We start from the raw sequence: 26,306 nt of genomic DNA on the forward strand, positions 1-26,306 counted from the left end.
TCCTCATAGGGAGGTAAAGATAATTCCTGATCAGTAGAGGAATCAGAAGAAATAAAAACCTGAAATGAAGATTCAGTCAGTGTCTTGCCTAGGCCTCTTATCTGGAGGGGGATGGGTACCCCTGATCAAGGTAATAAGGTCTTCAGCCATTTTGATCATCTGTTTTTTAGGCATAGAGGCCTGTGCATGTGGCTCAGGCATCGTTTTTTTAGTTTTAGAAAATGTCTTTGCCTTTGATTTTGCAGCTTTCGTCAGTTTGATATATAAATGTTGAGGTCTGAATACACCCTCAGAAGCCGGTGCCTGCTCAGCGGCTCCGGACCCATCCGAGGGAGATACATCCGTCGGTCCAATACCTTGAGTATCTTGCAGCATGCCGGACTCCACATGGGTGTTGGTAGAGGCCTGTCACTTAAATGTAGCGGGCATCAGGGGCTGCGAAAGTGCATCACTGAGTACCGGCCAACTGGCGACTGGCTTAGGAGAAGCTTCGTCGTCGGTTTTGGATCTCGACTGCCTTTCTCTGCCCTTTTCTTTGCGTTTTTTATGTACTCCGGTAGTCGGATTGCTATCCAATGACATTTCTGGGTAGTTAGATCTGTTTCCAAAATACTTAGATGCAAAAATATACCGACACTTAATAGTGCGTTGGTTAAATCTAGCAAAAAACCGACAGCCAGGCACATTGTGATCAGGGTCTAGGCAAGGAATACAGTATAAAAGGAAATCCTTATGAGGTATTTGCTTTCCACAAGTAATACAATTATTAACTTTTTCTGACATCGATAAAAAGCAAGATAAAAAGTTTCCCCAACGGGGTACTTAGCTTTAGTGAAGACTTCGGTTCTGAAACTCAAACTCGAATATTTTAGTAGTCGGCCAACCAGCACTTGCAAAATGCTTCTGCTTCGGGAGCCGCGCGGCAAGAAAGACTAAAGAAAATGGTGTTGGCTGCATGTTTTATACCCCTGACGACCTGACGTCATGGAAGAGAAGACAGCAACCAACTTTGGAATTCAGGCCGACTGAGGGCAACCTGACAGCAGATTACCCAAATGTAATGACTGCAACAATGAAACACGAAGAACATCACTACGTTTAGGTCCCAACATGGAGTAGAATCTTTGAAGGAAGGTTTCAGCAAAAGTGTCCCTTTTAAAAATGACTTACAAAATCTTTGAGAATCCAAGGAACATTGGAAATTTGAAATTGCTGCTAGTTGTATTCTGATGGAAGAAGGGGAAGCTCCTGCACTGAAAAGAGGCTAAGAAATCTAACATATTATCAATAGAAGCGGAAAAGGGGTCAATATCCCTTTCATGAGTCCAGACGGTATATCTCTTCCATTTACTAGTATATAGTTTCCAGGTGGAAAGCTTACGAGGCATACTGGGGAAGAAAGATTAAGGTGCCTAGCAACTAGTGGAACTGGAGGAACCATGCTGTCAGCTTGAGGCTCGGAATGTCTGGGTGAACTAGTCCATTTGGATGGGACAGAAGGTCTGGAGCTGGTTCCAGAGTCCAAGGTCTTTGAATTGGATGAGGCCAAAGAAAGGGGAACCAGATCTGTAGAGGCCAAAATGGAGTAATGAGGATTACCTTGCTCTTCAACCCGAGTGCTTTCTGTAAGAAATTTGGAATTAGAGGTATCAGGGGAAATGCACATAGGAGTCTGGAGGGCTAACTGTGGAGAAGAGCATCTCTTGGTGACTTCCCCGGAGTGGGAATCAGGAAAGTAATTGCTGCACTTGTTGTTTAGAGGAGATGGCGGAAAATCTTTTCTGTCACTTTTGGATTGAGAGACCACTCTTGAGGCTGGAGAATACACCTGCTCTGTTTGTCTCCTATCACACTGGAACTCCCTGGAATATGCGCTGCTATCAGAAAGCGGTTGGAAGAGATCACCAACTGCCACACTCTGAGTGCTTCTCAACAAAGGGGATAAGATTTGGTTCCTCCCTGTTTGTTGCTGTACCAAACTACTGATGCATTGTCTGTTTGAATTGCAATTGTTGCCACAGAAAGAGCTGTCTGAAAGGCTTGCAATGCTAAAAGCACCACTCTTAGTTCAAGAACACTGATATGCGAGTTGGCCTCTAAGGGGTACCAAGTGCCTTGGACAGGCTTGCCCAGAAGGGTCTATATTATATACTCGAAGTTTCAAAACTTTGAACCTGATATGATCGACACCATATGAGCGAAGTTTGAAACAATGACTATATAATAAAAAAGAAAAAAAAAAGAAAAACTTAACTAAATGCTCTGAGCAGAGCCCATCTGCAACCCCCACATCCCCGCTACTTAAATATACCAACTTTGAGATCGCACTTATAAAACTTCGATCATAAGGTGACGACCATGTGACATTCGAACTTTTACAAGTTTGAGGTTATAACAGGAACCCGCCCAGAAAATGCCCCCCACCCCATCTGGGAGAAGTCCGTGATCACTATGGCCTTGGGTTCTGGAAGGATGAAGGGGCAAGCCCAGTAGAATTTCTTTGGAGTGAATCCACCAAGCTAGATCTTTTCTGCAATGATTAGTGATCAGAATCTGGTACGACATGGGTTGGTACAACAAACACTATTCAGATGCCAACAGCCATTGTAGAATTCTCATATATCTGGCTAGGGGAACTAGAGTTATTTTCACTGTCACAGAACCTAGGGCCTGTAAAATTAGGCAAGTGAGTACCTTCTTGCTGTGAATTATTTTTTGAACCCGGACTAAAATTTTTCGAAGTCTCAGTGGGGGAAGGGACATCACGGTTGTTGTCTTATTCATCACTGCCTATATAATCTCTAAACTCTGAGTTGGAGACAGTTGACAATTTCATAATTTATAGTTAATCCTAGGTATGCACAGGTGTTGAGAATGTAATCCCTTGTCTCTATCAATCAATGGGTGGAGTGGCAATAAGCCAGTCACCCAAATATGGAAACACGCGGAATCCTTGCAGTTTCAAGTGAGCTGCTACTTGTGCCATACATTGGTGTGCACCCTGGGGACTGTGGTGAGACCAAAGGGTAGTGCCCTAAATTGGTAATGACTGGCTCCAGGCTGTAAGAGGAGGAACTTTCTGGAGTGCTTGTCCATTTTCATGTGGTAATATGCATCCTGAAGATCTATCGAGCACATCCAGTCATCCAGGAAAAATGGACTGTACCCATGACCATCCAGAATTTCATTTGTCGAACTGATTTAACACACTAAGATCCAAAATTGGTCTCCACTTCCCTGTCTTTTTTGGCACTAGAAAGAATCTTGAGTAAACTCGAGGTCTTCAAGAGTGCCTCTTTTGTCTTGCAGTTTTTGAGTTTCTAGAACTGCTGGTTCCCTCTGAATGGGTATAACATTGGGGATTTTTTTGCATATGGGAGGAAGAAGGAAAAAAGTATGGTATAACCTCTGGAAATAATCCTCTGCAGTGAAGAATCTGTTGTTATATTTAACTAGGCATTTTGGTACAAAGATAAGCATCCCCAGACTGCCTCCACTGGAAGATAATTGGACCTCCTTTCAGGGAACGCTGAAAGGGCTTACCGGGAAGAAGTCCCTGAAGCCCTGGTTCTGTGGACCACCTCTGCAGTGTGGATGGTGTCTTCCATTGTAGTTCCCACCTCTGCCCCTAGGAGAACTGGCACACATGTGTTGGAAGAGGGAAGGGAGCCCGGAACCGAGATAAGACTGCCTCGGAATTGTGGTCACTCATTGCTCCGAAGAAATAGCCCCAGAGGCCGGAGCCAATGTCAAGGCTCCAAGGTACAGTCCTGGCTCCAAAAAAAATGGAGTCGACTCCTGCCCCTTGGAGCCAACAGGACAGATACGGCCCTGGGAGGTGTCTGGATCTGAAAGAACTGAAGAACTTAGGGCAATAACTGTTTCCAAAGCAAGGGAGATCTCCAGAATTGAAACAATCGGTGCCATACGACTCAGAGCTGCAAACTCTGATGCCTCAGAGGACATCAGAGGAGGAGTGGTTAAAGGGGCGAATGAAAGTGTGATGACAGGAGGTACTGCCACCACAGCTAGCTGGAATTTTGTAAATAATTACATGTCATTTGTGAATAACAAACTGATTTATACAAAATGCTTTTGTTACAAATGTATTAGAACTGTATGTCATGTGTATATCAAACTGATTTGTACAGATGTTTATGATGAAAAGGTATTTGTAATGTGCTTGTGTTTTACACTGTTGTAACTGTTTAAATGTATACGTTTTAACAGAGGAAACTAGAAGGTTACCCTCAGTCCAGCAAACTTGAAAATATATCTGAAATTAAATCACTTTACAGGCTAGCCCATAAAGATGTTATCTCACAGGTTTCGATGCAGCCAGGGAGACAAAGCCTGTACTAGGAAGCTTTCTGTATTGTCTTTGGGGTGAACTAATTACTACTCTGGAAGCATGGAGGTATGAAACTGTTTTATGACTTCCAGCACATGCCACAAATCTGGGCAAAAGCCCCTGTGTGTGTATTTCCAGCAACTGGGGGTTGCATTTGCATGGAAACTAGAAGTCAGATGACCAGAAGTGATGTCATTCTGCAAGCTATCCCAGAAGTAATACTTTTAGATATTACTTTGAGAAGTCTCTTATAGAGACAGAGCATTTTGTATTCTGTCTTGGGCCTGACAACAAGAAGAACCATTCACAACATCATCTGCCTTGCTCTATTAAGTAAGTAGGAAATAGTGATTCCCATAGATTCAGTCAGGAATATAGTGAAGCTTCATTTAGATTTATTTGCCTGAGCCTTTCCTTCAATGTTATTTTAAATATTTCCTGTGATTTGAACTCTGATGTCACTGTGAAAATACACTTAGTATTTTCTTGTTCTTTTACTATTAATTATTAAATAGATTTAAGCCTTTCATTGTGGCTGATCTTTGTAGGGATATTTAAGTTTTGAGAGTACTTGCGTATTTATTTGGTAACACTGTGTGAGCCACTCCTAATAGCCTTGCTCTTGGTCAAACTACCATTTGTATTAACATTAATTTCACTCAGTATATTTGGATACCCTTGTAAGGGCCTTAAAGTAGCTGGCGAGGGGTTCTGTTGGCAGTGACAACTGGGCGTAGCTAGTAAACCTGTGCCAGCCTTTCCCGGGTGTGTGTGTGTGTGTGTGTGTGTGTGCAAATCAAATCTCTAAGTGTGCATCAGCTACTTAGGCAGGGACATGAAGCTCTGGTTGGACAGAGACAGTGTTGGAGGACTTGGCTTGGAACCCTAAGGACTCAACTCTATAACTGTGCCAGTGGGGAGTCCTATTGGGGATCTGGAGAAAGGGAGAGGAACCAGCCCCCGGACTGTGTTCCCTGTGTGCTCTTAAGGGAAATTGTGATTGATTGTGCTTGATGTAGAGAGCTGCATCTGGAGATACTGTGTATGTACTTGTTATCCTCCCAGTAAATGTCATCCCACTGCTACCAGTGGTGAGGACTGAGGCTCCTTGATTACTGGCCCAGAGGAGATAGGGCATCACAGAAGGTTCGGTTCATGAGCCCATAGAGGCTGGAGCCGAAGGGAGTCCTGTAAAACCTCTTGCCCACAAAATTTTATTCACCAGTCTCTCCACATCGAGTTTTGCAAGGCTTTTGGTAGAACAGACTGACATTAGAAAGGATGACTTAGGTCTTTGAAGAAACACTTTGAGTAACTCACCCACAAAGGGGTCAACAGATGGGGAGTAACTAGTTCTAGGTAAAACTTCCTATAGCCATAGTCTGAGCCAATGTAGTCAGCATCAATGAAGAGCCAGAAGACATAATTTCTTGTGCTGCAGTCTTCAGCATCAAGGGTTTTGACACAGGAATGGAGTTCAGTGCTGGTGATTTTCCCAGTAACGAAGTCTTAGAGCTGGATTCCATTGGTTCCAAGGAACTTTTAGGAGCCGAGGATCTATGCTTCTTAGATGTCGGTGCTGATGGAGATGTAGGTACCGTCAAACTCCTCTTTTTGCCTTTCTCCAAAGAGGACAATGAAGAAGGGGAAGAAATATCAATTTTACTTTTGTCTTGAGCAAATATGGCCTCTCCAAAGGCAGAAGGAATCAAACCTTTCAATATTAACTTGTTTTATCTTTCAACAAGTGCCCTATGACTAAAGCCATGGTATCTACTGCAATCTTCATATAAATGTACAGGACCCAAAAAATAAACACATAACAGATGTAAATCCGATAGATAGATCTTATGGCTACACTTCTGACATCGTTTGAAGCCAGATGGGGCCTTAGTTTTCTCAGCCATAATAAAAAAGAGCTGGAAATAACACACATCACACTCACATGAGAGGGAGATAGAAAAACACTTTCAAACAAGAAAAACTAGACAGGAAGGAAGTTTTTTTTTATATATATATATATATATATATATATATATATATATATATATATATATAAAAAGAGGAAAAGAGAGAAAGAAAGAAGCTATTGATGACAGAGTACATCAAAGTGTATGGAATAAGGCTAACAACAGTGATAGCGGAGAATGCACTGGAGTGTATGTACATCCAAAAAACGAACTAACCTTGAGAGCTCTGGTGAATGCGTCAGTCAGGAAAATGTGGCAAAAGAGATCTGAGGTAACTGGGAAATAGGGATTGTGGGTAGCTGTACTAATGGCCAAGTCAGTTACAATACTGAAACCGATCCCATATGTCAAGGATAAAATGAAAATTGACAAGGTTAGATCAAAGTATGCGGGAAATGCACATACAATGGAGGCAAAAATCTCTTACACAAGTGCGCACACACACTGCATACACAGTGCGTGCACATACACTGCATGCACACCCACACACGGCATCCACAGCTTGTACACCCACACACACTGCATCCACAGCATGTACACCCACACACACTCTGCATCCACAGCGTGCACACCCACACACACTGCATACACAGCACGCACGCTCACACACACGGCATTCACAGCACGTACACACAGCATCCACAGCGAGCAGATGCATGCACATGCACACACATGCACCGCATCAACAGCACACACCCAACAATTTATGCTGAGGCAATAAAAAGCAATATTACCAAATCTCAAAAATACTCAAGCCTATAAACAGCCACACTTATCCTCAGCAATCTCTAAGGCACTCACCAAAAGCAACACCAAACACAACACATAGGCCTACACCCAGTGCAGCAGCAAGAACAAAGCCCATAAGTCAAAGAAACACATTACCTAGAAATCATGCCATGGGGGACTCCACTGTATAATACACAGATGCCCTGCGCTCACTGGACCGATCAAAGAGAAGATAATGCTTAGTTGTTGACCTGAAGCCAGGATCCTCCAGGTTATGCACACAGTGAAGTCACTACAACAAAGATAAAGGCATCTCTCTATCATAGGCCATAGAGGCATTAAAGGCTTGAGATGTACATCCCTGGACTATATGAAGAGAGATATTACTGATCTATCCCTCTGAATGTGTATCTCAGACAAGTATGTGTCTTGCACTGAGCAGCATTCTACCTTCACCAAGAATGATACTACATTCCAAACAAAAGATGACTGACTTCAATACCTGGCTTAGTTTCTGGCATCTTTCCATGAGGATTCAATATTTGTCAACATAGCAGAACATGTTTAACAAACTACTTAACTTTGAAAGCTTGGTCTGCACCTGTCCCCCCTAGTCTTCTGAATATTGGCTAAAACTATTTACTCCCTTAGAACCTTTTTAGGCAATGTCAAATTGACAAACCTACTGACCTAGCAAATAAAACCCAAGAAAATCCAAATGCATTACTGTTCAAAGCTAAGAGATTAAACAAGAAACTCCACACCATACAGGCTCTCTTCATTCCAGAGAATACAGAAACCTATGCAGTTACCAAGACATGCTTTAAATCCACGCAAAGTACTCCAGCAGTGCAAGGATTCAGTGACTTATACAAATTTAGACCATTTAGGTGCATGGACAAGGACAAATGATGGAGGAGTCTCAATTTACATTAGCACCAAGTACATCTCTAGACTGATTAAACAAGACAATGCCCTGGAGTTTATCCACAAGCAAACCACCACCAAGTCTCATACCATATTATAGCAACCTACAGGTCAGTCTCCATGTCCCAAGAATCCCATAGCTAATACCTAGAGCTACTAGAGACACTCTCCATTAAACTAAATACTCTAATACGTGGGAGACTTTAGCTACTCCTCTACAGACTGCCAAACATACGCTGCCTCAAACTCACAGGCAAAACAATTCTTGTCACACACACACCAGAGGTTCAAACATACTGAACTTGATACTCACCAATATAGGAAAGCAATGCACACCCCCAGTGTTACGTCCTCACTAGTGAAGTCAGATCCCGAAGCAATCTCCTTCAAAATAAAAATCAACTCCATAATCCCATCAAACCGTGTAACAGGAATTATTCTTATTCCAAAGCCAACTCCAGCCTATTAAGCAACAATCTGTCAAAATTCAACGTCCCTCCTAATCCAGAGTTCACAGCAACTTCTGTGCTAATTGTTCACAAAGACCCTGTACAACCATGTAAATGGCTGTATAAAGGCTGCTGTACTTACAAGATATATGCCCACAACAAACTCTTAAATCAAACCACACTGGTGTAATCCTAGCCTTAATTGGGTAGACAACAAAAGAAAACAAGTCATAACTAAAATCACAAAGAGCAACAGCTCTCTAATTAAATTAAACAAGAAACTAAGAGGACTAACGAAATGCAACAAGGCCAGTTATGATGTCAAGATAGCCTCACAGGCTAAAGATTATCACAAGGCTTTCAACAGCTATGTCCATAACCTCAAAGGCAGAACATAGCAGTGTGTCAAACTGGTGGTCAATGTTGCCACCTCCACTGCGTATAGGAACAAAGAAAATTGGCTAGCTGACAAATTCAGCTAAGTCTTCACCCCCACTACACCCACACCTCCGGCCTCTCCCCATACCCCCCCCCAATTATTAGCAGGGAGCAGGTCCTGGTGCCACATGCTCATCCAAAAACACAGCCTCCTAAATAAATTGAAACATGACCTACCAGGACAACTCAAGTAGCTTTTCAACTAAAGCCTCAAAACAGGCTGTGTTCTGACTTCTAGAATGGCTGCACATTGACTAATAGTTTAATTCTAGCTCTCCCACTGTGAAAACAGAAACTCAGCAGAGAAGGCCAGCAGACTTGTGTTTATGGGTAATTTTCAGTAAGTGGCTTGTAAGTGTACAGGAAAACAAATACAGAGGACCTGGAAAAAAAATCATCGACAAAAAATGAGGAAGAAACACTGATTGGAGAAAGTTCTGCAGTTATTCAAAAGAAAGCAATGCAACCTCCAGACAAGAATTCCAGTAACCTACAGGAAGATATAAGACAACTGCAAACAGACCTGGCTAACATAAACAAAACACTGATAGAGTATATCAACACAAACAGCAAAACGCTGGAAAAAATGTAAGAAGCTTTAAACAAAAATTCAGATGAGCTGATAAAGCTGCAAAATCTGAGGTTGAAATGAAGAAAAAGGCTGGCTTAATATGGGACTGCTCAGGAAGAGATGTTTCAAAAAATAAAAGAGTTAAGAGTACAGAGCACATAGGGAAACATGAGATTTTCAGCTATTCCAGAGAAGTTGGAAGGAACAGAATGCATTTACTTTTAGGAAAGCACAAATAAGCAACTGGACTGGTATTCTACAGCAGGAGTTGTTGGTTGAAAGGGCACATTGTATGTATGCTCTAAAACTGGCTATGAGAAAGCAACCTAGACCTTTAATATTAAAGATACAATCCTATCAGCAAAAGGAGATGATTCTGACAAAACTGTGGCAGAAGGACAAAGTACTACAAGTGGGAGAAAACAGTGTGTTTGTGGAGAATGATTACTCGTACACCAGGCAAAAGAGAAGCACATTTATTCCACTATTCAGGGAATGTTGAGACACAGGTGTGAGATTCAAACTGCTATTCCCAGCTGTCTTCAAAGTATTCTTCCCTGGAGGGCCAAAATCATTTTTGATGAAGTACATTCTAAGGAAAAAATACAAACATTTGTTCAACAAAAAGTGAGCTGTGAAACAGAATCTGCTTCTTGTTCTTCTGGTAATAAAGACCACAGAGCGTACCTGTAAAACTTTTTCCAGTGTTTCAATGGAAAATGTTGGAGTGAAGGAAGGGAGAAGGAGAGCTGACTAGAAGTACCGAGAGTATGTTGGAAATGAAGCAGTGACATGGTTTGGGAGATGGAGATGAACAGTATTAAAACTAGTAACTCAGTGTGGGACTACAATGCAATAATTGTGTGTGTGAAATATGACAGAACAAAAAAATCTGGAAATATTGGGAGTTTTTCAGAATTTGTTGTACTTGTGAGGGACTCTAAAGCATATGCCCTACCGCATGTCATTAATGTTCAAAAATGGTTTGGGGAGGGGAAGAGGAGCGAGAAAGTTAATTGTAAGTAAATACTTTTTTCTTCCTAGCACTATTTTTGTGGTGTATGATTTTCTTTGCATGCTATAAAGTAAAGTTTTTCAGTTATTTTTAAGTGTAATGGGGATTGTAAACAGGAGCTGCTGTTTTTTTTTTCTTTTCTTTCTCCCTTCTCTCTTTCTTCTAGTTCAGTTTTAAGAAATGTAGCCAATGCAATGAAAAAAGCCTGGTTAAAACAGCATGACAAAAGAAAAATTAATGTGCTTTTTCTCATTCTTGCTTGGGGAAATGACTGATTAAGGACCTTAGATTAATTTAGTAAAAAGATTTAAGAGTAAGCAAGTAAATGAAAAAGAATACTGATTATGAGTTTTTTTTCTAGCAAAAATATGTATGCTCAGTAGCAGTTCTGCAGCTGATCTTCATGTTTCCATGGAAACATTCTGATGAAGAGAAACTGGCTGCCGGGTTCTCATGTCTCCATGGAGACAATCTGATAAAGAGAAACTGGCTACAGGCTGGCAGAGAATGACTGGCTGAAGGAAAGGAAAAAATGAGAAGAGAAATTGGCTAGGACATAATGTTCTCTGAAAGCATTCAAGGGTTTCCCAGCTGGAAGAGCTATAAGGAAAAGACAAAACCAATTAGCACTTAGTAGAACACAGACTGCACCATGCGTCTTAGCATGTTTAACCTGTCTTTTAGGTTAACTCAAGTCTATGGGTGTGGCTGTCAGTTTGGGACTTTTGTTCCTATTAGGAGAGTAACATTTCAGTACTTGAAGATGTACATACAGTGAAATGACAAAACCAATTAGCACTTAGTAGAAGCACAGGCTGCACCATGCGTCTTAGCATGTTTAACCTGTCTTTTAGGTTAACTCAAGTCTGTGGGTGTGGCTGTCAGTTTGGGACTTTTGTTCCTATTAGGAGAGTAACATTTCAGTACTTGAAGATGTACATACAGTGAAATGACAAAGTATTTGCCCCCTTCCTGATTTATTATTTTTTTGCATTTTTGTCACACTTAAATGTTTCAGATCATCAAACAAATTTAAATTTTAAACAAAGATAACCCAAGTAAACACAAAATGCAGTTTTTAAGTGATTATTTTATTTGTTAAGGAAAAAAAATATATCCAAACCTACATGGCCCTATGTGAAAAAGTAATTGCCCCCCCCCCCTTGTTAAATCATGAAGTAACTGTGGTTAATCACATTTTTGGGAAAGCTTAGTTCAATTTCAGTAGCCACACCGAGGCCTGATTACTGCCAGACCTGTTAAATCAAGAGATCACTTAAACAGAACCTGTCAGACAAAGTGAAGTAGGCCAAAAGATCCCAAAAAGGCAGACACCATGCCGCAATCTAAAGAAATTCAGGAACAGATGAGAAACAAATTAATTGACTTCTATCAGTCTTGAAAAGGTTACAAAGCCATTTCTAACACTTTGGTACTCCAGCGAACCATGATGAGAGCCATTATCCACAAATGGAGAAACATGGAACAGTGTTAAACTTTCCCAGGAGTAGCCAGCCTACAAAAATTACCCCAAGAGCGCAGCAACAACTCATCCAAGAGGTCACAAAAGAACCCAGAACAACATCAAAGAACTGCAGGCCTCACTTGCCTCAGTTAAGGTCAGTGTTCACGACTCAACCATAAGAAAGAGACTGGGCAAAAATGGCATGCATGGCAGAGTTCCAAGGCAAAAACCACTGCTGACCAAAAACAACATAAAGGCTCATCTTACGTTTGCCAAAAAACATCTTCATAATCCCAAAGACTTTTGGGAAAATATTTTGTGGACTGACAAAACAAAAGTTTAACTTTTTGGGGGGTGTGCGCCCTGTTAGATCTGGCGTAAAAGTAACACAGCATTTCAGAAAAAGAACATCATGCCAACAGTCAAACATGGTGGTGGTAGTGTGATGGTCTGGGGCTGCTTTGCTGCTTCTGGACCTGGACGACTTGCCGTGATTGATGGAACCATGAATTCTGCTCTCTACCAAAAAATCCTGAAGGAGAATGTCCGGCCATCAGTTCATGACCTCAAGCTGAAGCACACACGGGTTCTGCAGCAGGACAAAGATCCAAAAAACACCAGCAAGTCCACCTCTGAATGGCTTAAAAAAAAACAAAATTAAGGTTTTGGAGTGGCCTAGTCAAAGTCCGGACTTGAATCCAGTTGAGATGCTGTGGCATGACCTTAAAAAGGTGGTTCATGCTCGGAAACCCTCCAATACAGCTGAATTAAAACAATTCTTCAAAGAAGAGTGGGCCAAAATTCCTCAACAGCAATGTGAAAGACTAATTTCCAGTTATCTCAAACATTCAACTGCAGTTGCTGCTAAGGGTGGCACAACCAGTTATTAGGTTTAGGGGGCAATTACTTTTTCACATAGGGCCATGTAGGTTTGGATAGCTTTTTTCCTTAATAAATAAAATCATCACTTAAATACTGCATTTTGTGTTTACTTGGGTTATCATTTAAGTGTGACAAACATGCAAAAAAAATAATAAATCAGGAAGAGGGCAAATACTTTTTCATTGCACTCTAGTTTTGTGTGTTACTATTAAGTTAATAGATTTTAGGGGGGTATACTGGGAGTGTGTTTTTTTTTGTCTGAGGGTTTTCAATAAAACAAAAAGTTTTGTAAGATGTGACATAGGCTCAAATGGATATGACAAGAAACAACTGTGTGAAAGTTCAACCTGTCAAAGAGTGCACGCATGCAACACAAAAGATGGAACTAGACATATAACAAAAAGGTGTTATACATAAAAGGTGGTAATAATAACTTTTTAATGCAATGATGCTTTCTGTAATGTCTTTAAATGTCAATAGTCTCACAGATAAATACATAAAAAAAGACTAGTGAACTGTATTAAAAAATGTACAGTGCAAATAGCTATGTTACAACAGACACACTTATGGTTGGTTATTCAGTGGAATATCTGGGACAAAGGAAAAGGAGAGTACTTATATTAATTGCAAGAGGAGTTCCAGTAGTGATAGAAGAGGATAAAAAAGATAATCATAGATTTGTAGTGCTACTGGCAAGGGAGGAGGATTACACTGGCATGTATTTATATTCCACCTAAAACTGCTATAATGGAGCTTAAGAAAATTCTGACAGAAATAATCAGTTTTCAACAAGGAATATTACTTATAGATGGGGACTGGAATGTGATTTACAGGGTCTATGTTCAGCTACTAAATACTAAAAACTCAAACTGTGAAACATTGAAAGTAAAACAGGGAAAGAGACAATTATTGAACAACAGCAACTTTGAAAAAAATACACTGAATAACCATAGTCGGACTACATCACACACACAACCAACCAAGATGGGGGACTGCACCCTCCACACCCCGCTAACTATATACACCAACTCAGAGATCACATTACAGTGGGGAATAGGGCAAATTTAAAAGATTTCCCTTCAATTACCTTATGCATTGCATTACTTCCTGGTTGTTGGCCAACTATGGCCATTTGATGTATTTTTTGAAGTTGCCACTGTTCAATAATTGTCCCTTTTGCTGTTTTACATTCTTTATTTCACAGTTCGAGTTTTTGGTATTCAGTATCTAAAAAGGGAACCAATTTGCAACACTAAAGATGTGTCTGGGGGAGCCAGAAGGGTAAGTATAACAAAGGAGGATAGATTTTTAAAGAAATTTATGAAAATATTTGGAATGGAAGATGTGAATTCACTAATAAGAATTCAGAGGGAATTTATATATTATTCTCCAAGACATAAAAACTAGGCTAGACTAGACAGAATTTACATTTCACAGGAACAAGTGCATTTAAATTAAGGTCTTGATACACATCCAATAACTATTTCAGATCATGCACCATTAATAACTAAATTAAAACACAGGGTAATGAAATAAAAATGACACACTGGCACATTCCCACCTATCTGTTGAAAAGAGAGGAATTTAAGATGGGTAGTGGAGATTATTCAGGAGCTATTAAAGAGAAATAGAAATTTCTTCTCAAAATATAGCTAGGGAGTGGGACAAAATTAAGGTGGAGTTTAAAATAGGGTGGAAATAAAAGAAAATGAGCTATGGTTAAGAAGTAACAAGAATTATTTAGAAGGACTGACAAATGTTAAAATATTGCAGAATAAGGAAAATCTCACAGAACAAGAAGAAAATCAACCACAGAATGCTAAGCAGAAAATAAGGGATTACCTCGATAATATGCACGAGTTTAGAAAGACTACTGTTAAGCAACTGTTTTTTGATAATAACAGTACAGCACAAAAACTTTTAGCATGACGACTCGGGCAAAAGAAAGTAGAAAGGGCTGTCGCCAAGCTTAGGGAGCCTATAACAAGAAAGGTAACAAGAGATCCTGTAGAGATATTAGAAATATTTTGGAAATTCTATGAAAGTTAGTATAAAGCAGGGAAATATGGAAATCAAGAAAAGATACAAATGGAAATGTTTATGGAATAATTAAATATGCCAAGGTTAGAGATAAATGAGGCTCAATTCTAACAGGTTAGGAGGAGATGAGGTAAAAATTGTGATGTATAACCAATTTACAGAAGGGTCCCCAGGAAGAGATGGCATTAGATGTTTGGAAGCTAGGAGGGAAAATACTAATAAAAATCTGGAAGGTTTTATTTAACAGTATTTTAAGAGGAGAAAAGTACCAACATCTTGGAAGAAAGCAATGGTAGCTTTAATACCTAAAGAGGGTAAAGATCCATCAGACCCAGCTTCATACAGGTCCATTTCAATACTAAACCATGATTATAAAGTGTTCATGTCTATAATGGCTAAAAGAATGGTAAAAGTAATGCCAACATTGATAGATATGGATCAATGTGGTTTTGTGGAGGGGAGGTAAACATTTGACAACATTCATAGAACACCGATGATCCACAGAGAAGCAGAATGCAAGAATATACCATTGTTGTTGGTGGGTCTTGATAGAGACAAAGCATTTGACAGAGTAATCTAGGACTTTATGAGCAGGCCAATGGAAACATTTGCATTTCCTGAAAACATTACAAGGTTGATTAGGAGGATATATGAGGGACTGGAGGCAAAAATTAAAGTGGGAAGGGTCCTCTCTGATAATTTCAGCTTGAGCAGAGGAACCAAGCAGGATTGTCCTCTTTCCCACTTGTTATTTGCATTATATTTAGAACCACTGGCAAAGAAAATAAGGGACTCAGAAATTCAAGGATATAATTGGTATGGTACTCAAGAAAAGCTGGCTCGATTTGCAAATGATATTATTTTATATCTGACAAAACCAGAAAGAGACATTACAGTGTTGTGGAACATTTCGAGACAGTTTCATATTTTTTTGGGATACAAAATTAATGAAGCTAAAACAACAGCAGTAAATTATGTACCCACATATGAATTGGTTCAGCAATATCCATATTTATGGGGACATTATAAAATGAAATATTTAGGATTAGGGATTAAAATGATTCTGGTGTGGCAGCTAAGGATATGTGGGAAGAGACTAAACAAGAGATAATACAAAAACTGAGGAAATGGAAGCTTTGTTATATGAATATGGATGCTGAGATACAAGCAGTTAAAATGTTTTTAGTCCCTTTAGTCTTATACACAAGTCAGGCATATTTTTATCAACCATGGGAGAAGTTGTAGATAGCAATTAATAAAGAGCTGAAGGACTTTATATGGAAGGGGAAGACAGCAAGACTCAAGTGGGACAAGCTGATTCTTCCAGTAGAACAGGGGGAATTGGGATTACCCAATCTGAAAGGGTATTGCAGAGCTACACAGTTACGGCTACTGTATACAACACAAGCAGAAAACCATAATTCAAAGTGGAAAGGGATGATGTTGAAACAGGGCGGCTGAAGAAACAAGGAGACACTGGGAATTTGGATGCAGGCCTTTAAGGAGAATAACAATAATCAAACAGAATATTAGATCCATAAAGTATTCTAAGAACTAAGCCAACACAGAAATGGAGAAAGGAGATTCTGCCGATAGGGATGACTGCAATTAGGGATATAGACAACAGACAAGACAGGGCTGGGATTTATTGGAGAAAACTGGCAAAGGAACCAAGATACTGGGAGCAAAGAACTAGAGAGGGAAAGGTAACAGAATGGGAAGAGACCAAGAACTTGTAACTTCACAAATGCTAGCTAACGACCAATACCAGCAAAACTACCTATACTCCTCCAGAGAAGCACCTTCCCACTGGAAATGGATTGTGTTGTACAATAACCGGTGTTATACAAAACCTGAGTTATAAAAAAGCCAATGTGAAAAAGCTTCAAAATATCCAAAACTGCATAAAATTCGCCGATAAAACCAATCACCCAAGAACTTATAGCATATAAAATATTGTATGACAGCTATAAGAATCAATCAGAGGTTAGAAAGGATTGGGAAGAGAGATTAGATAAGCAATTTACAAAGAAACAATGGGGAATATATGTATGTCTTCCAAATATGCAAAAAAATCTAGAAGATTTAGGATCTTTCCCTGGAAGTGTTTACATAGGTTTTTTCATACCACAAGCAGACTTCAAAGAATTTTTCGTCAGGCAGACAGCAAATGTGGGAGGTTTGATGGAGAGGAAAGAGGTTAATGGGAACATATTTTCTGGGAGTGTAATGAGTTGGCAGAGTTTACAGATTCTCTGCAGACTGCTTTGTCAGAGATGCTGTGTGAGCAAATTGGAGTGACTAGGGAAATTATTTTTTTTTGAGCTATGATACAGAATAGGAATTGCTTAGACATAGTAAGGCCTTGCTGAGTCTAATTATTATGGCGGTCAAAAAAACAATTACTAGAAAATGGAAATCAAAGTCTAAACCAACTTCCCTGGAAGTAGTGAAGATAGTAACAAAGATAAAACAATTGGAACTGGGATCTTTAGAAAAGGGTAGGCGCAAATTACACAGGAAAAAATGGGAATTGTGGGATCAATACATGTGGAGGAAGAACGAGGTTTAAAAGAAGGCAGGATTTGAATAAGCTATGCAATGGTTGACTAACAATGACTGGATATGTTAAATGTGATGTATAATGTTTGCAGCTACAATTGTGTCGGCACGGTTTGGAATGTATAATGCTTGCAACTGAGATTGTGTCTCTATGGTTTATCTTCAATTATATTAATGCAACATGGCCTATGTCATACATGATAATTTAATAAAGATGGTTCTTGTTTAATAAAAAGTTCTGGGAGATGTTGAGATTAAGAAAAAGAGAAATGGAAATGAAAAAAATAAACAATATCAAAAAAAAATACTAACATGGAAAATAAAAATTATGATATGGAGAAAGAAGGGTGTGGTATAATACAGGAATGAAACAATATTACTATGTAAATCCATGGGAAAATTTACCAGTAGAAATGATCAGTCATTAAAGTAAGGAAAATGTAGTGTGGCAAGACGTAAAGTGCCAGAATTTCCTATAGAGACTGGTAATAAACAAGTTAACAGTAAAGGGGCGTATGCCATATAAAAAAACTTGAAAGAGTGTGCTTATTTCATGGGGAGGAAGAAACAAAATAGCATGTTTTCTTTAAATGTAAAAGAGTGTTGAAACTCTGGAAAAAGATGTGTGAAAAATGTTTTTGAGAATATTAAGGACAAACAATATAGACATAATATGGTTATGTATGGATAGTATATGAACAAGAAAAAAAAAAGAGTATGTGAGAAGAGTAGATCATTTATTTTATGTAATATGGGTTACTTGGAGTGAAAGACAGAATTAAATTTTCTTTAATGAGAAATGGATTTTGTCAGATATATTGTGAAAAATTACATTATGGCTGTTGAAGTAGGAGTGGATATTAATTATGAAAGAATAAAAACGAGGATGTTATAAGAAAAATTTTAACTAGAAAAAAGAGAAATCTGTGTATATGTGCCTGTAAATATCTATACTTTATTCATATGTAAATAATGTTTTTTATGATGTGTTAAATAAAGGACCCCTATTCTTTTCTAGAGTTTCTGTGGGATCCTTAATATCCACTTGAGCTATCACCAACTCAATCAGATGGGACCTCAATTTAGCATCTCATCAGAAGGACAACACACTCAGGAATGCAGCATCTCCCATTATGCTGCATTGCAGTGTCCACAATCCATCCACCGAGAGTGGGAATAGAACCCACAGCCTTAAGCACAAAAGACGAGTGTGCTACCGGTTGTGGCATTGACACTGCATATTTGAAAAATAATATCCAACAATTGTACAGTCCCCAGGTTACAGACATCTGACATAAAGACAAGCCATAGATAAGAATGGGCTGCCGCAATGTCAGAAATAACGTGTAAATAAATACAAATCCTTAAAGTTGCCCAAATCTTACCTTGAAAATTAAGAATTATGTTGTACTTTCCTTTTTCTGTGTTATCCTAATTTGTGAAGCTGCTCACAAGCCTTGTTATAGCAGTTACTTCCACCTTCATGAGAACAAGAGATCCGATTGGTTAAGAGATCGCTGTGCTGCTAATCTGATTGGTCAAGACTACTATCTTGTGCAGTACAGTATTGAAGCAGTTACTATGCTGTACAGTAGAATGAGCAAATGACATTGCAGTTTACTATGGTCTAGGTGACAGCAGGAGGTCTGGTAGAGGTCTGAAAGTACAGGAAAGAGTGGAAAACATTTGTGGGTGATGCCTGTAGCACAGAAATGTGAAGTGAAGCTTAAAAAGAGGTAAGTTTAACATACTTTTTGTATGGAACATTCTACTGTACTGTAGTGTATGAACATAGTTACTGTACTATTACACTGTATGTACAGTATTATTATTGTTATTACTACAGTATTATGTTTAAGATTTTTTTATTTGGAAGTGTTTCTAAAGTGTTTTTTTAATATGCAAAGAAAAGTAAAATGAATAATAGACTGAGGCAACCATTTGACTAAGTGACATTTAATAAGAACCTTATGTACTTGTTTCGACTTGCATACAAATTTGACTAAAGGACAGACTAAAAAACGGTTCTCATCCTTAACCCGGGGACTGCCTGTACTGACACATACTGTCTTTAAACTGTTTTAGAAGGATATTAAAATGCCAAACAAAACAAATGCAAGCTTCAATTTGGCTACCATTCCAACTAAGTAATTTAAAATGGAGGAAAAAATGAGATATGGAAACCTGCATTTCTTTGGGTTCCACGATACTGTACCTAATAGATAAGCATGTATTTACTTACCTGTTTTTTTCAGTGAAGACTATCTGACAAGGTGAAAATATAGACAACAAATAGAGCAACACAGAAGATTTAGGATTTCTGCTAAAAATTGGAAGTGTTTGCATAAGTATTTTTTTACCCCAAGCAAACTCCAAAGAATTTTTCCTCAATTAGATGGCAAACATTGGAGATGTGATAGGAAAGAAAGAGGTAACAGGGAACATATGTTTTGAGAGTAAAATGAGTTGGCAGACTTTAAAAAAATTCCTACAGAGTAATTTGTAAGAAATATTCAGTGAGCAAATGGGTGTAACTAAGTAATGTTTTTAGTTGGGATACAGCATATGAATTGCCTAAACATAGCAAGGCCTTTTTAAGTTTAATTCTGGAGCTGCCAAAAAAGCAATTACTAGAAAATGGAAATCAAAGTCTAACCCAACTGTATCTGAAGTAGTGAATATTTAACAGGGATAAAAGAACTGGAAGTGGTGCCTTTAGAAAAGGGTAGGAGCAAATTACGTAGAAAAAATGGAAACATTGGGAACAACACATGCAGAGTAATGTTTTGAAGGAGGAGTGATGTTTAAGGGAAGGCAGCAGTTGAGCAATTTATGTAATGTTGGATTGATGATAATTGTACAAAAGATGTAAGTGATATTTAATGTTTGTAACTGTGAACATGTTAACAGCTTACTGGAGAGGACACTAAGCTATGTATTTATTACCTATAAGCTATTGTTCCATTTATCTTTACTTACTTCAAAGTCTTCTTCATAGTCGGCTTCAAAAACTTGCTCAGTGGTAGGTGTGTCTTCAATAATAATTTCTTCCTTTTCATCCTCCTAAAATGAAAACAGAAAGATATGTCAAAAACTAGCAAATACACATTATTTATTTTTTACTGCTATTTAATAACTAGGTGGGTGACTGGTGAGCTGACCTTTTTCAGCCATGCCCCAAGTCCCAAATTAGCAGTATAAAAGATAAAAGTAACTGACAAAAACAAAATTTACATTTACAATACATAGATTACCTAATGTTATGTAAACAATAACAATCAATACAGCACGATCAATGATAAATATGCCTCAAAGCACCTGATACATCTAATGAAGTAATTATTCCACATTATGAAACCATTTTGGATTCACTAAGTAGATGCTCTTCAAGTTTAGCCTTAAAGTAACTCTGTATCACTGACTGCCATTTCCTAACTTCATTTGCTAGATATCTCCATACAAATGGCCCCATCCTGGAAAATGCCTTTTCATCAACAGTTGATTTCAACCTAAGTCTTAACTAAAGTTATGGTATTGTCTTATATATTCCTAATGCAAGTAGGTAAGTGTACTTGATCTTTGATCAAAAGTTGTGTTCTAGGGGTGGACACTGGTCAAGAATAAAATGTTCAAATACTGTTGTGCTAAGCTATAAACTAGCTCTGCACATAACTGGTAACCCACTGTAACTCTGACAAAGTTGTAGCGATTGGTATGTGCACTAACAACCAATATAAACTTACAGATTTTGTTTTTATTCATATGTAATTTGTGAGTATTACCAGTGGGCTGCAGGGTTAGAAGTGACAAGTTCAGTTTGGAGACAAGAACTTTTCTGGCTACTACACTTTTATCAGCAGGGAAGATGAGATAGGAGATTTGTAGCAAAGTTTTACTTGGGAAAGTGTCTGCAAATTTTGTCAGTGTGTTTTTGCAAATGTTAAGGAAGGCTCTTATGAAATATTAAGGGGAATCTTTGTTTACTTATACTGGAAAACGCATTACTATGCATGGTCAAGTTAAGGGATAGCATGGGTAAAGCTATTTATAAACAGGAAAAAAATTGGCCCACAGTTCCAAGCCACATTGTATGCCATTAAGATAGCCAACCTCTAAGAAGGCAATTGCAGAAAAGTACTTGAAAAGTTCCATCTTTCAAATAATTCAACCCGCTATTGTGTACTGCAACCAAATTTAACCTTGCTAAGTTTGTTTACTGGCAGAGACTGATTTGAGTTTTGAATGCTTTAGTCATGTCTGCAAAGAAACCACCCATTAGACCATCATTACACTAACATACAAGCCAAAATACTGTGATGTAAACAATTCCTTCAACCAAAACTTACTTAAGTTCCTTTTTAATGTACAATTTAATTTTACCAAGAAAACAATAAATAAATGCTTAGAACTGTTGATACAACAAAGCAAAATCACGGTTGTTGGTAAAACCCAATGTCTGTTGCATCAGTATGCTTCACTGAGGACAGCTCAATGAATATACATATTCATCAACTTCCATTTTCTTGAAGTGGCCCTGCTGCAGAGAAACGGTGTCCCCTGGAAAATGTGAGTGACTGAAATTACTTAAAATGCAACAGTATGCAAATGTTCCGTCACAGAGTTCTTTTCCTTAATTAGTCTAACTCTAAGGAGTGCCACATACGAAAAAGGCATTATTCAACTTTGTCTTTCCAATACTCCCTTGATTCTTCATGCATGAGATGTCATCTTCCCTTGAATTTTTTTCTTTAGCCTTTTTTACACCTGAACCTGCTGACCAAGATGCATCCTCCAACTGGACTTGAGCCCATTCACTCTTCTGTAGTGGATATACCAGCACAAAGGATAGAGCCGTCCAGAGTGGCAATTATCCAGGCAGCAACGAGGGTGCTTTGCACCCCATGTTTATGCCTCACTTTAAACAAGCTATTTAGGATGGGTATCCCCTGGTCTACGTTAGTCTGGTCCCCTTCTTCTAGAGTGGGGCCCTATGGTGCTTTTCATGTCTGGAGCAAAGCCTGGGAGATATGACACCCATCCCATTCTGCAGCTTATACCATTCTGAATGGAAGCAATCAGGGCACTTCTACTTATACCCTAATCCTACCCCCCTGGTGGCTGATGTAGGCACCCACATTATGCAAGGGTCTCCTACATGGTTCTTCTGATGTGTGCACATTCCCCCACACACACGATCCTTCAGAGTCAGCATCACCAGCTTGGGATAGACAAGCCAACATTCCCAAGTCTGAGTTCCTTTGGTATGTACAAACATGTACCTGCACAAGAGCAACCAATTGATCAGAAACCACTGCTCCTCAGCAACATGGCCTAAGCTGCTCACTCCCACCACCACCATACGGCTCTTCTAGGGCCCAAGCCACTAATCTAATTTGCATCTTCTGGGTTACAGTCAGGGCTTTATCCCACTATACCAGACAGCTAGGACATTTATTGTTGAAATCTCATACAATTTCCTTTTGAAATTTGTTGCAGAAACTAATGAAACAAATTATTCATAGCTCTATCACTCTCAGTTATTATTTCACAGGCAAGAAACAGGAACGCAGCATCTAAAACTGGAACAGTGAGTGGCTGGAAGAGTATCTGCCTCTAAGCTATGTACAGCCTTTACAAGATCACATAATTGGGCCATTGTTTGCTGAAAAAATAAGAAGACCATTATTATCTATTGTGAAGTCTGCAGCTAACAAAAGCAGTTAAAGGAAGCCACTGAAAAATCTTCTAGCAATGTGTCAAGAAACAGTCAAAAGCAAAGCTTTTGAATGTTACCATTATAAGTCAAAGGAGAAAGGAAATGGAATGAAAAGGAAAAGCAGACAATGTCACATTGCAGGAATACAACATGCATCTTCATAAGTAGGAGCTTGGGTTAGAAAAAACACAATCCTGTCTGTGTGGCTTTCCCACTATATCATTTTAGTGTACTGCAAATTGTAAAATGCAGTTACCAACTAGAAGTGAAGCAGTGATGTTAGTTCTACAAAGATCAAGACATGATCAAAACATTTTAATAACCTTAACTTTGTTCTAAAAGCCCTGGTTCTAGGGGAAAAAAACATAAGCAAACTTTCATCTTTACAGTATAACAGAAAAATAGGAAAGCCAATGAAAAACAACATAGTTATACACTTACTTCACCTGTCAGTAGTAACAGCCAAGTTAAACATCTTATTTTGAATTATATTCTGGCAGAAAGACATACTATTTTCTTAAAATCCAAGTTTGGGATTAAGTATGAGCAACTGAGAATTAAGTGTTTTCTTCTTTCTTGGGGTGATGGATGATGCAGAAATTATTACATATGTGTCTCCTAGAGCAGATCAGGTGGGTAGTGAACAGGTAATTATAAAAGTTGTATACAGAAATGTATGGATTTATCAGAAAATCTGCAGCTGCACGTGAGGTAGCATATATGCACAGTAACATCACTGCACATCCATATTCTGCAAGTGGAAATTCAGGTCCCAATGACAAGTGAAGGGAAGTTATCACCAGTCACAATACAAGATGTCAGCTACAATTAAGCATAGTTATCAGATTACTAGCAGCAACACTTGCTGATATTCCCACAAATATAGTGAAAGACTCACATTAAATAGGTTCTAATCTCATGCAACAGCTGAGTCCACTAAGCACCCCAAGGCTAAACCATCGGATCTCTGTTTAGTTTATCTCTGAAAACAAAAGCTGTCATGCCTAAGTGACTTATCAGTTTTCTTTAACTCACTTCCACATGCATTCCACTAAGTAATAATCCCCAAATATTTTGTAGATAAACATTGGATCATACATCTCCATCTCTGACTTAAGCTGTACAATTCCATAACTTTTGTATGTCTCTGTAAACTGTAACATTATATGAATTATTAATTTTATGTAGTAATTCATGTTGTTTCAATCTATTTTAGATACTTAGCTATATATGATACTTGCACTAACACAATGCATTTTACTACTGGCCCCTTACCTATAAGGCACATGCAGGCAGAATACTGATTATAAAGAACACCAGGTACTGGCATAACATTAATGCAAATATTGCTGTTTAGTCATTTAGTTGAATCTGATTCTTCATGACCTCAAGGAATTGAGCACACCGGGCCTGTCCATTAACAACTGTTTCTTTATGTTCTTGCAAATTCATATTCATTACTACAGTAATGTTCTCTATCCATCTTAGTCTCTTCTCCCCTTCCTCTTTTGCCCTTGATCTTTCCCCATCATCGGTAACTTATCTAGTGAATCCTGTCTTCGCATTACATGGCCAACGTAATTCAGGTATAGTTCTACTTTCAGACCTTCCAGTGAACAGTATGGGTTTATTTCCTCAGTACCAACTGAGTTCATTTTCCTGCTGACCAAAAAAAAACTAAAAATTTGTCCCAGATACCACAATTCAAAAGCATATATCGTCGGTGTTTTACCGATAGTCCATCTCTCACACTCATATGTTATTACTGGGGAGGCAAACACTGTTTTAATTATATGACCTTTTTATCAACAATGCGATGCCTTTGCTCTTTAAAATCCTCTCCAGATTTTTCACAGCTTTCCTTTCAAGAAGAAAGTGCCTTTTAGTCTCATGTCTGCAGTCACCAACTGAAGAGATCTTTGAGCCCAATAAAATAAAATCTGCCATTGCCTCCCACTTCTTATTCACCTACCTGCTTAAAACTGATATGGATAAATGACATTTTTTAAATAATTGTGATGCTATAAACCAGCTTTTGCACTTTCTACTTTAACCTTCATCAACAGGTTCTTAAACTCTTTCTCACTTTCAGCCATCACAGGGATATCATCTGCATATTTCTCCCAGCAATCTTGATTCCAGCATCTGAATTATCTACCTGGTATTTTCACAATATATTCAGCATATAAATTAAATAAGTACAGTGACAACGTACAACATTGTTGCATTCCTCTTCCAGCCTTGATCCAGTCAGTTATTCCATAGTCTGCTCTCATTGTTGCTTCTGTTTCTGCATACAGATTCCTCAGGAAGCAAATAAGGTGACCTGGTTTCTTCAGTTCTCTAACAATTTGCCACAATGTGTCATGGTCCACAGCATCAATGGCTTCAGAGCATTTAATACAGCAGAAGTAAATATTTGTCTGGTACTTCCCTGCTTTCTCTACTACACAGCAGATGTTGGCAATTTGATCTCTCGTATCTCAGCACTACTAAAATTAACCTACAAATCTGGAAATTGTCAATTCACATACTGCTGGACTTGAGCTTGCTAGTGTGAGACAAGTTCAAATGTCTGACAATTTGAGCACCCTTTTTTGTAATGTAAATTAACCTTTTCTAATCCAATGGTCACCGTTGTGGTTTTCAAATTCCCAACAACAATGTAATGCATCATTCTGAAGGATTTTAAACCATTCCTCTGAAATTCCATCATTTCCCACAGCCTTATCATTAGCAAGGCTTTTTAGGGTCCATTTAACTTAAATCTCAAGGACATCTGGCTCCAGATCAGAGAACAAGTCACTGTATCATCAATGACATTAAGATCCTTCTTATATTTATTTATTTTTTTTGTAAATACTTCACACCTCTGGTTAATAATCTGCTTTTGCCTCATTTCTTAGTCTTTCATCATGCATAACTGACCTGAAAGTTTCCATTAATACTGCTAACATTCTTGAAGAGATCTCGTCTTTCTCATTCTATTATCTTCTTCCAGTTGTTTTATTGCTCATTTAAATATGCCTCCTTATTCTTCTTGCTAGTCTCTGAAAGTCTGCATTCAGTCTGACATTTTCCCTGCCTTCATTGCCTTTTGCTCTCCTCCTTTCCTGCACCACTCCCAAGATCAACATTAGAGATCTATTTTGCATTTTTTTAATAGTCTTTCTGTTTGGAATACTTCTGCT

General features: G+C 38.6%; 1 protein-coding gene across 1 annotated transcript in view; it reads right to left on the bottom strand.

The window, feature by feature from the left end:
- The window catches only part of LOC122794824 (trichohyalin-like), a 348,510-nt gene that overhangs the window by 100,126 nt on the left and 222,078 nt on the right, over positions 1–26,306 (bottom strand). Inside the window, exon 3 of the mRNA XM_044063429.1 lies at positions 20,379–20,462. Within this exon, the coding sequence (XP_043919364.1) occupies positions 20,379–20,462 (84 nt within the window). The remainder of the gene's footprint in view (positions 1–20,378; positions 20,463–26,306) is intronic.

Source organism: Protopterus annectens, chromosome 2.part1, assembly GCF_019279795.1.
Source record: "Protopterus annectens isolate FY-2018-M chromosome 2.part1, PAN1.0, whole genome shotgun sequence".
NCBI lineage: Eukaryota > Metazoa > Chordata > Ceratodontiformes > Protopteridae > Protopterus > Protopterus annectens.